Raw genomic sequence first — 12,269 nt, 5'->3', positions numbered from 1 at the left:
ACTACAACATAAGGAAGATGCAGTTGGTTTGGCAGGAAGAGATAATTACATGCTTCGTATTATGAGTCCATCATTGGCCCTATTTTCAATGAATAACAGATGAATTAACAGTAGGATGGAGAAAAATACACATTGTTGTAGACATGAACTTCCTTCTGTGTGTCTTGTAATTTGCCAGCCACTTTATTATTGTTAAAATAGTTTTTTTACCTCTGGATTCCAAATATTGAACATTAAAAGTTTATTTTTCACTTGGTTAGAGTATAATAAATTTAGTTTAATCCTTTATCCAAGTGTGAGCAAACAAAGTTTGCACCTGAAAGTATCTTCAGGACTGAGGTAAGGTGGTACAACACCAAAAACTAGTCTGGGTGGTGGCCCTTCCCTTAATGCATAACATTAGACATATCCGCAGGGAGATGTGTTTTGCATTATAGGAGATACTGAGATAGGAGTGTTGGTAGCTTGCTCCACCTTTGCAAGGATTTGCCCTGGTGTTGTACCACCTTACCCCAGTCCTGAAGATACTTTCAGGCACAAACTTTGTTTGCTCACACTTGGATAAAGGATTAAACTAAATTTATTATTGAGCATTAGTTAGCCTTAAATAAACAGCAGAAAATGATAATACAGCAATCCCTCGATTAATGCGCCCCCGATTAACGCGTCATTTTTTTTCGATACCCAAATTCGATTAGTGCACCTATATACATCTTAAAAATAAATGTTACAGATTTTAAAAATTTTCGATCTATACATTTTTTATGGCTAACAATTTTAAAAAATCACTCACCACGATGAAATAATTTAGTTACCGATTTGAAAGATTTTACAAAGTTATTTTTTAATGGCATACTACACTATTCCATGTACATTATGTTCCAAATTTACTGCCAAAATTTATGTCGTCTGCTTTACATAGCATTTTGCTGATCATATCTCGTGCAATTGTTTTCCTTCCTTTTTTTATTTGAAATTATTTTCCTAACCTTTAATCATGAGCAAAAGAATTAGTGAGCAAAAAACAGTGTGTGAAAATGATTCGAAAAGTAATCTGATTGGAAGAAAAACTTTAAATAATAAAGAAAAATGAACAAGGCAAGTCCAGAGCAAAGATAGGACAAGAACACTAAAAAGGGTGAATGAACTGCTGAATTCAAAGAGAAAGGTAAGGCTGCTTCAAGTTCATCATGCACGCACTCGAAATCAAAGTATTATAATGATTGAATTAGAGAGACTTCTTTTTACATAGATTGAAGATTGTAACCAAAAATGGATCCTGCTAAACACTAGCCTTATTAAATCAAAAGCATTGTCTCTTTGTAACCTGGAAAGAAAGGGCTATCAATGATGGAAAAGAAGAAGAATTCCACATCAGTGCTGGGTGATTTGAGCGTTTCAAAAAGAGAAATAACCTTCATAATGTTCTAATCACAGATGAAGCTGCAACTGGATAAGGATATATCCAGAGATTTTGAAGAAAATTGTGTAAGAAGGGGACTATTGTGATCGACAAATATTTAATGTCGATGAAACCAGTCTTCTTTTGGAAGCCAATGCCTTCCAAGACTTTTCTAGTCAAATCAGAGAAATCTCAGCCTGGTTATAAAGTTGTAAAGTCGAATGAAATTATCTAGCAATATGGAAGCCGTTTGGAAGCACATTCTTCCACATTCTGCAAATGATTTTAGAGACTTTTCAAATTAATCTAAGTTAATTAAATCTCATTCTGAAAAATGGAGTGATTCCGACCTGCTAAATTTAGATGCATAGCGGGAAGATCCTGAAGAATACAAAGAAAATTTAATCACTGACATATCCAAAGAGGTTTCACAGAAACAATTTAAAAATAGTTTTCGTACAATCGAAGTTTTTAAGCAGCAATGCTTAGAAACTATGCCAAACTACGTTAGCTCAATTCTTTGTTAAGAAGCAGAATAATAAATTTATATTCTGAATATGTTTTATTGTCTTTCAGCTTCATGGTTTTCCTTTAACTAGGCCCTGAGACCTAGTCTAATTCTTTTATAAAAAAAATGAATGGTCAAAAAAGAAATCTGAGGAATGAATTATACATTTTCCCACAGGTTATTATATTCGATTAGTGCATTTTCGATTAATGCGCCTGTTTTAAAGAATGCATTAGGCGCACTAATTGAGGGATTTCTGTACTGAAAAATAATAATACTGCTCTCTCACTTGTTTGTAAATAATATATCATGTGGTCTGGCTGATGATCTTGAGTTGTTTGCTGATGATGCAAAGTTGGGAAGAATTATAAGTATCACTGCTGATGTTAATTCGCTTCAAGAAGATTTAAATAGACTCTTGACTTGAAAAAAGGAATGGGATTGTAGTTTTAATATTAATAAATGCAAGGTGTTGCATTTTGCAGTGCAGAAATATAAGGCTGTGTACTCTATTGATATGCCATACTGCAGGAAGTGGATGAGATTCGAGATTTAGGAGTGATGATTGAATTAGACTAAAGTTTAGAGGCCATATTGCTAGGGTTGCAAAGGTTGCACATCATAGTGCTGCTATGATAAGAAATACTCTAACATGCAAAGATAAGGAAGTGATTGTGTCACTGTATAAGGCACTGGTCAGACCACACTTGGACTATTGTGCTCAGATTCAAAGAACCAAAACAGAAGAGGAAAGAGAGAAAAGAAAGAAGCCATGGATGATGGACAATATTTTGAGGAAAAAAATCACAAAGAAGAAAGTTAGTTAACAGTAAAATAGATGAGAAAAAAAAAGCAGTATAAATGCTTGAGTAGGGAGATACAAAGAGAGATAAGAAGAAAAAAAAAAGGAAGAGTGGTTAGATGAAATAAGTAAAGATACAACAGTAAAGGCAGAAAGAAATGATATAAAAGATGTTTATAAAAACATTAATATGATGACAGGAAGGAGAAAGATGCAAAGGACTGGAGCAATCAAGAATGAAAGAGGTGAAATTCTGATAGAAAAGAGAAGATATTACAGAGATGGGAAGAATATGTAAGTAAACTTTATGAAGACAGAGGAAGAGGAGGAAATCAAATGAAAGAGCATAGTGGGCAGGGCTATACATCATGAGGGAGGAATTGAATCTAGCAATTCAAAAGATGAAAGAAGGAAAATCCCCTGGAATAGATGGTATACAGATAGAACTTATAAGGAATATAGGTGAAAAAGGTATGGAAGTGTTATGGCAAATTATTAACTGAATTTATGAGGGACAAGAATTACCAGAGGAGTTTAAAAGATCAATTTTTAATCCCCATTCCAAAAAAGACAGGAGTTTTAGACTGTAACTCCTGTCTTTAGTTATTAGAACAATAAGTCTTATAACTCACACAGCAAAAATTTTGGCACAGATAATTTTAGAGAGAATTAAGAATAAAATAGAAAAAGAAATGAATGAGGAACACTTTGGATTCTGAACCAACAGAGGAACTAGAGAGGCTAATGTGTCTAAGAATTATTGGGGAGAAAACACTAGACCATGGTGGAAAGTTGTTTTTGGGATTTCTAGATTTTGAAAAGGCATTTGATACAGTGAAACATAAAAGACTTTTTGACATTCTAGAAAATATTGATATTGACTCTTATGACTTGGAAATTTTAAAGAGATTATATTGGTAACAAACAGCTTCAGTATGTGTAAATGGAGAGGAAACAGGAGAATTCCTGGTGGAGAGAGAGGAGTTAGACAAGGAAGCAAGTTATCACCATTATTGTTTTATCTTTATAGTGAACAGATGCTTAGAGAGGCACTTCAGGATGTAGAAGAAGGAATAAAAATAAATGGAAGAATCATTAATAACTTAAGATATGCGGATAATGTAGTGGTGATGGCAGAAAGTGAAAATGGATTACAACAAATTGTTCTAAGAATTGAAAACTCTTGTAAAGAGTACGATTAAGGATTAACACAAAGAAGACCAAGATAATGATAATGGGCAGAAAAATAAGAGATAATGTAAAGATAAGATGTGGAGGAAAGATTTTAGAAGAAGTGGAAAGATTTCAATATTTAGGTAGCTGGATCTCAGAAAAAGGAACTTCAAAGTTGGACATTAGAAATAGAATAGGCCAAGCTAAATCAGCATTTATGGAAATGAAAAGGATTTTAATAAATAAGAATATAAAATAGGTGTTAGAATTGGAATAGTTAAAGCAACAGTTTGGAGTATTGCAAGTTATGGAAGTGAGTCATGGACACTCAGAAAGAGAGATATGGAAAGAATTAATGCATTGGAAATGTGGTGTTATAGAAAGATGGAAAAGATTAATTATACAGAGAGAATATCAAATCAAGAAGTTTTAAAAAGAGTTGGGATGGATAGAACACTGCTAAAGAATATTATGCAAAGAAAGACCAGATTTGCAGGACATCTTCTGAGAGGTTCTTCGGGACACCTGACAAGGACTATATTACAAGGGAAAGTTGAGGGGAAGAGAAGACGTGGAAGACCAACTAGAGAGTGGTTCAATGACATCATGGAATGGACTGGTTTAAGAATGTTGGAAGCGACAGACAAAGAGAAATGGAGAAGAGCTGCTCATCTGCTGCAACCCTCTTGCTAGAGGATGCTACAGGACGATGACGACATGGTGAAAAGGGGTGTGAGGAGTAGATTTTTTACATGGAGAATTGTCAGTGAATGGAATGTATTACTAGAATGTGTTGTTAATGCAAAGAGTGTTAAGGACTTTAAGATAAATATATTCTGTATGATAAATATATTGTCAGTTGAATGAACCTCCCACGATAAGTCTGCCAACTCCATGGAGGGTTCAATAATAATTATTATTATTATTATTATTATTTAAAATTTATGAATGTTTTTATTAAAAAATTTTAATATTTAAAATTTATGAATGTTTTTATTTTTTTGCATTGAAAACTAACACACTTCAGCATTCAGTAACTAAAAAGCATATACTCTAGTAATTTAAAATAAAACATGTGGAAAAAATTAGATGTTAATTAACAATTTTTTTTCTTTAGCCAGTTACAGTAACTTAATAATAATGATTCAGGAAGCAGTTATAGTCATCCTACCTCTAGTGACAAACTGCAGAACTGTGCATTTAGATCAGTTGCATTGAACATTTTGTAATCTATCATTGAGATATCACATTTACTTGCTGTTTTACTCTGTTATTGTTAATTAATTATATTGTAAATGTAAAGCTCAATATGCTGTTTAGATCTATTTTTATGAAATATTTATTTTCAGGTATAGGAGATGTGTATTCAAGTGGCAGTGATCTCAGCCATTTTCAAACAAATGAAAGTGAATTAAAATCTACAGCTGTAATGACTGCTGAAATACTTAGGTATTTTTTTCCTCATAATTTTTTCCCTCACCATTTATCAAAATTGTGAAGATTGTGCAAGGTGTACAGTTTGTAGAGTGAATTCAATGGATGGAAGTATATTGCATTTGAATGACTTGTTCTGAAGTTAGGTGTTTGAAGAAAGTGTTGTTCAGTGAAAAGTGCCAAATCAGGAAAGCTAGACCATTGATGAGAATAAAGATGTAGGCAGGTAGGTCCAGACACACCTAGGACAAATGAGTGTGAGTATGGAAATGATCATGCAATGTGAAATGTAGTTTCTTATGACTGAATGGATTGGTTATTACACAACTCAAGGGTGATAATGGGATATTGAAATTCATGTACTCAAATGCTAAGAGCATCTGGAATACGGTGAGGAATTTTTGGAATTGATTAGTTTGATGTGACTAAAAGTTATCAGCATCAGTGAAACTTTGAGATAAACTTGTGACATGAAGAATTATCAACACGTTAGCACAAGAAGATTGTTTAATATATTGCCAGATATTTCAGTTTGAAAATAACAAACTATCATCAGTGGCTTGATAGGGAACAGGTTGCTAGTGATGAAGAAATGCATCACCAAATACAAAAGATGAGCACGAAAAGAGTAATCATAATGAGAGACTTTAATTATCCAAATATTGATTGGGTAGCAGTAGAATCTCATGAGAAGAATGAAAATACATTTATTGAGCTGTTGCAGGACAACTTCCTCAAACATCATGTGTCAGAAGAAACTCGAGGGCAACGAGTGTTAGATTTGATTATAGTGTCAGAGGGTGTTTCAGTTAAAGACATAACTATTCTGCCTCCAGTTGGTGATAGTGATCATGCAGTACTCACAGTGACTAAGTTTATGAATGTTCCATTCAGGAAAGGTTACATGCTGAACTACAAAGCAGGAAATTATGGCAACTAAGGAGTATACTGAGTTCAGTGGAATGGGATCAGTTGCTGAATGGAAAGAATATCAACAGTGCATGGGAAGCATTGAAGCAATACTTAAATGATGCGATATCAGAATGTGTCTCCCAAAAGTTCGAAGAATAAATAAAGTAGGAGTGAAATAGACGTGTAATCTTATTAAGTAAGAAATTCATAAGAAAAGGACGATGTGGAAGGAATACCGTTTGCATAAGGATGACGTCCGTTATGAACGTTATAAGTAGCAGGCTAGAATAGTCACAACTGCTGTACGGAAAGCAAAGTCTGAGTATGAAAAGAAACTGGCTCTGAGTGCTAAAGACAACCCATAGAAATCTATCGATATGCTGCAAGTAAAAGAAAGAATGAATATGAAAGGATAACTCTTCTAAATCCAGATGATGTGAGGGTTACAGATGCAGAAGAGGTTGTTCAGTTACTGAGTGCCCTTTTTTTTAAAAGCTACCATGCTTTTAACATGAGCTCAATGTTGGTGGACGCAACATTGAGCTCACTGTTACTGCTTCACTAGATGAAGAAACGCAGGTGTGTGAGGCCAAGGTATTAGAGCTGTTGCAAAAATTGAATAAGAATTTAGCAATAGGGACTGATTGAATATCAGCACGTGTGCTAAAAGACTGTTCAGCTGAATTGGCCATTCCTTTGACCAGGCTGTTTAATATGAGTCTCAGAACAGGGAAGATTCTGCAGGAATGGAAGAAATGTATGGTATTTCCATTGCGCAAGGGTGGTGCAGAGGCCGATGTATCCAACTATCAACCAATAAGTATCTCAGGAGTGGTGGTGAAGATTTTGGAAAAATTGGTTAGGGCTCGCATTCAGAAATGGGTGACAGTGAATCTCTACTTTCAATGAACAACATAGGTTTACTAAGGGAAGGTCATGTTTTAGCAACTTGCTCACATTCTATAACAATGTTACCATTGAACTAGACAAGGGGAATGGATACACCATGATACTTTTGGATTTTGATAGGGCTTTTGACAGAATACAGCATGGTAGACTTTTGCATAAATTGCAGAAAATGGGTTTGGATTATATGATATTAGCATGGATAAGAGGATGGCTGACTGACAGATATCAAAAAGTGGTATACGGGGAATCTGGGTCTGCAAGGTTTAAGGTAATAAGTGGTGTACCACAAGGATCAGTGCTTGTCCACTGTTATGCAATCTGTACATTAATGACATTGGGAAGGATTTGACAAGCGACATACAGCTATTTGCTGATGATGCAAAGATAGGTAAGGTAATCAGGAATGCTGCTGATATGCAGTACTTGCAAAATGATATGAATAGGCTGCAATTGTGGGCATGAGAAAATTAGTGTCAGTTCAATGTGAGTAAATGTAAAATCATTCACTTTGGCATGATTAGATATCCAATATTGTATTATGCTGGTGGGATTAGGCTAGAAGAAGCTGATGTGGCTAGGGATCTTGGGGTGTTAATAGATAGGAAGTTGAAGTTCAGGGGTCATGTGGCAAAGATTGCAAATACAACTCAAAAGATAATTGCAATGCTGAAACGAATGTTCACATGTAAAGATAAGGCTATTATTTTGCCTCTTTACAAGGCCTTGATAAGACTTCACTTGGACTATTGTGTATAGGTCTCGTCTCCTGGTTTCCATTGTTATTCTGATATATTGGAGATCATTTTGTATTATAATCATTCACCAAAGTGAATGATTATAATACAAAAGAGAGTGTTAAAAATGATATTATGGAATACTGATTGTGAAGACAGATTGAGAATTTGCAGACACTAGTAAACAGGAGAAAGAGGGGTGATATGATTGAGACTTACAAACTTCTGAAAGGGTCATACAGGATTTCAATTTATGGAGGGGTGGGGAAAGGACAAGAGGGCATCCTTGGAAGTTGAGAATGAATACTGCTAAGAAGGGGGTGAGGGCTAGATTTTTCTCGAATTGGGTGTGCGTGATTGGAATGGATTGATATTGGATGTTGTGAGTGCGAGCACTGTGAATGAATTCATGAATAAGTATGATAGCTGATGTGTGTAGTATGTGGCCTCTCTCGATGAGTGTCTGACTCCCTGGAGGTGTCTTAATAATAATAAAAATAATATTTCACTTGTATTATATCCAGCATCTTCAGAGCACAAAAACAGTTTGTCACAGTACGTGAAACAGCAACAATCTGGTATAACAATGGGACTAGTTTAAACAATTACAACTGACAACACAAAGACTAAAGTCCTAATTAGGCATCAGCTGTGTTGGAAAAAAAAAAGAAAGAAAAGAAAAGAAAACAGAGAAAGCAGGTATTAATTAAGTCTTAAGATGACTGTCTCCCAAATGTTAGGTAAATTTATACAGCCATACTTGTTGAAGTTTGGAGTATGTAGGTGATATGAGTGATACAAAGCACAGCAGAAAGGTGACTAGCTTGGTAAATAGGGAAAAGTCTGATTATGAGAGGAAATTAGCTGAGTAGGCCAAAGGTAATACTGAGAAGTCTTTCACTATGCAGCAACTAAGAGAATGGATAAGTTTATTAATAAATGTTGATGGTATGGAAGTGATAGAAGTAGAAGAAATAGTCAAGTTATTAAGTGTTTACTTTGCAAGAGTGTATCATCACTAGGTGAAGTTATATTGCATTTGCTTATGTAGCAGCAACCAATCTGAGAATAGAGGAAGATGAACTGAAGGTATTCGTCATGTTGAGAAATATCAGTGTGCTTCTAACTTATCTGTTTAATTTAAGTCTCATTTTTGGCAAGGTTATGAGGAAGTGTTAGCTAAAAGCAGAATTCAGGAATAGGTGGAATTAGAGTATAATAGTCTATGAGGGAGCCTGCCTTAGTAATATACTCGTTTTTTAAAATAGAGTGACAGCTGAGTTTTATATAAGAAATGGCTACACTGTGTTATTGCTTAATGTTGCAAAAGTATTTGAAAGAATACTGCATGGAAATCTATTATGTAGTTGGGGCAAATAGGATTGGATACGAAGTCGGTGCCAGGATAAGGTGACTGGTAGACAAATAGACATGAGAAAATAGTATGGCAGATTGGAATCCAGCAGAATGATAGTGACTAATACTAGGGACTGTTGTTTAATTGGTATATTAATTATACTGAGAATGATTTGAATGTAAATATCCCATTGTTTGCTGAATGATGAAAAACTGGGATGGGTAGTTGATAAATATGATGTAGAGATTCTGCAGGATGATTTAAATGGATTGGCAGAGGGCAAATGATAATAAATATCAGTCTAATGTGGCACAATAGAAGAATGTGACTTCTCAGATATGACTCCTCCATCCTTCCTCCCTGACATTCCTCTCTATCACCACCAATCCTACAACCCTTCTCCAAATTGAAATGCTTCTATTCCCCCCCCCCCTGCATGCCTGCCCATTTCAATCCTTTATTATCTACTCACACAGTCAGTTCTGCATCCAGCATCCACACCTCTCACATAGTGTTTACCCTTCAACCCTGACTTCTCCCATTTCCCTGTTCTCCTGACCTATTTTTCTCTTCTTCCACCTCTCACTTACTTGGATCTATGGATTTAAACATAGTCCATCTCTTTTATACAGTTCAATCTGTCCCTCAAATTCAGCTCACATCTTCATAAAATGCTCTCCTTTCTCCTCGCACAGTCTTACAAAGCATACTATTCATGATCTTCGCTCACAGTCTCAACTCATCATTATCATACCTGGGTAGCACTCTGACCACCTTTCCTACCACACCATTATCTTTTACTTCCTCAACAACTTCCTGATATTCATTCTCACATTCTCATTGTTCCTAAACAAATCATTCATTCCTACTACCAACAACTCTTTCACTTTCTTACTTCTCATATCCAATACCTCAATTACTCTACTCATTCTTCCTTCAGGAAAACAAATCTTTGCATCTTCTGATAATTGAATCTCCATATAGAGTTACAGTACTCTTGAATCATTCATTATCTCTTTCACATGGCCATCTTTTACTCTAATACTTTGCTTCTTCATTCTTCCATGAGTATCTATAATTCTCCTGATTTGACTTCATCTTCATGAACTCAACATAAAGATGAGTTCATGAAGATGAGCCATGGTCAGTGCCATTTACACTTTCTACATTTCCACGATTTGACTTATTTGACAGATACAGAATTTGTGATATTACAGTTTATATGCTGCCTTCCCCTTTCTCAAGCAACATTTAACTTTAAAAAAATCTTCAGTTGCAGTTGTAAAAAATGTAAGTGGTTAGAGCAGTTCATAATTATATGCATTGGTACTTCAATGTTGCTGGAGTTAAAGGGAGAGGGGGATTAATGATTGCCATTGTTTTCTTTTGTTGTTTTCTTTTGTTGTTTTCTTAGGTAATGTAGGCTGATGTAATCATAAAATAAATATATTGCTAGGTCCATATATGAACTTCACTATGCATTAGAAACCAACCCATTTATGTAATGCATAATATTTTCAAAAGCAAACATTACATGAAAATTAACACACAAAAAAAAAAATTGAAGCTGGCATGTTGTGTGTGTCTATATATATATATTGATGAATTTGTAAGCATATGCCTGTCTGATGTAAAAGGGATGTGAGATGTGGTTAAGTGAGTTCCTGCTTGATACTCTGCATGTGCAAGACATCACAGCTGCTCAGTGTTTGAACATGTCAAATCATAACTTGGAAAGTGAGCAGAAATTTTAATAGAGTGGAGAGTGAAAGCCATCATGTCAATCAGAATAATTTTTGTAACCCACTCAAAATAAATATTTGGGTCAGGAGAGCAGAGGCAGTATGAAAACCATAAGAAGGATTAATAGTTCTTGTGGTCATTCATACCACTTGGCTTGCTTGTGGTACCCAAAAATGTATGGCTGGGAGTGGCACAGCATTCTGTGAGACCAGTAGCTTGCATAAGATTGTTTTCTGAATTTCCAAGGAGAAATTTATTTTGGAGAAGGGAGAGGGTTATATGGTATTCAGGTTGGAAGAGAGACTATTTTGTGTTATATGTTTAAATAAATACTTCCATATCTCTTCTGCTTTTGTCATCTGAATTGGAAAAGGGAAGCCAGCTAGAGTTATGGACATTGAAGTCACCTAGGAAGATGACTTCACTCTTTCAGGGATAAGATGATAAAGAGGTCACAGCAAGTTTTCAAATTGTTGTAGAGTGGTAAATAGAGTAGATGAACCTCACTGAATAGGGAAAAGAAATCTTAAACCAGAGGATTTCAAAAACAGGATTCTATATTGGGACTTCTCTGACATACAGTTTTAAATCTCACAAAGCACAAATACTGCCCTTGTGATGGAAGGAATAATACAGAGTGAAATGTAGACATTTAAGGTGGAGTATAGTTATTGTTTTGTAGCTGCAATTTGGGATGATGATATATATTATTTAAGTTTGTGTATGTGTATATAATGCATGTGTTGTATGCAAATGTTTGTAGCAGATGTAAAATGTTTTTTCACTTTGATTATAATTTAAATTAACTTCCCAAGAAATTATTCTTGCTTAATCCTTTATCCAAGTGTAAGCAAACAAAAGTTTGTGTGTGAAGTGTCTTCACAACTAGGCTATTTATACTCATATATACAGGCTAATGACTTCATATTATACTTCACACAATAACTTAGGCAGTTAATGTAAAGTCATTAGCCTCTACATACAAGTAGCCTAGTTGTGAAGATACTTCATGCACAAACATTTTGTTTGTTTACATTTGGATAAAAGATTAAACAATAATATAATTTCTTGGCAAGTTTAAATTTAAGGAGGTGAATTTTGTTTTGGTAGGATTTTTCATTTTTTACAATTTTTGATTGTGATTTTTTTTTGTTTGTTCTTTAGTTTTGTTCGAATTTATTTTTTGAGTTTTTTTAATCATAATAATATGATCATTTGTTGTACTTTTCATAATTCATTTCATGACTTCTTGAAGAAAGGGAGAGAGAGAGAGAAGACACTCCTTGAACATGCTG

At 34.7% G+C, this 12,269-nt stretch overlaps 1 protein-coding gene across 1 annotated transcript in view; it reads left to right on the top strand.

Moving 5' to 3' along the window:
- The window catches only part of LOC150100945 (enoyl-CoA delta isomerase 2-like), a 181,891-nt gene that overhangs the window by 150,186 nt on the left and 19,436 nt on the right, over positions 1-12,269 (top strand). The window contains exon 8 of the mRNA XM_090401940.1: positions 5,235-5,334. Within this exon, the coding sequence (XP_090258066.1) occupies positions 5,235-5,334 (100 nt within the window). The remainder of the gene's footprint in view (positions 1-5,234; positions 5,335-12,269) is intronic.

Source organism: Typopeltis vanoorti, chromosome 12 (assembly GCF_054136105.1).
Source record: "Typopeltis vanoorti isolate ZY-2024b chromosome 12, IOZ_Tvanoo_1.0, whole genome shotgun sequence".
NCBI lineage: Eukaryota > Metazoa > Arthropoda > Arachnida > Uropygi > Thelyphonidae > Typopeltis > Typopeltis vanoorti.
Note: the sequence above shows the minus strand (reverse complement) of the source record. Positions and strands in the feature narration are given on the sequence as shown.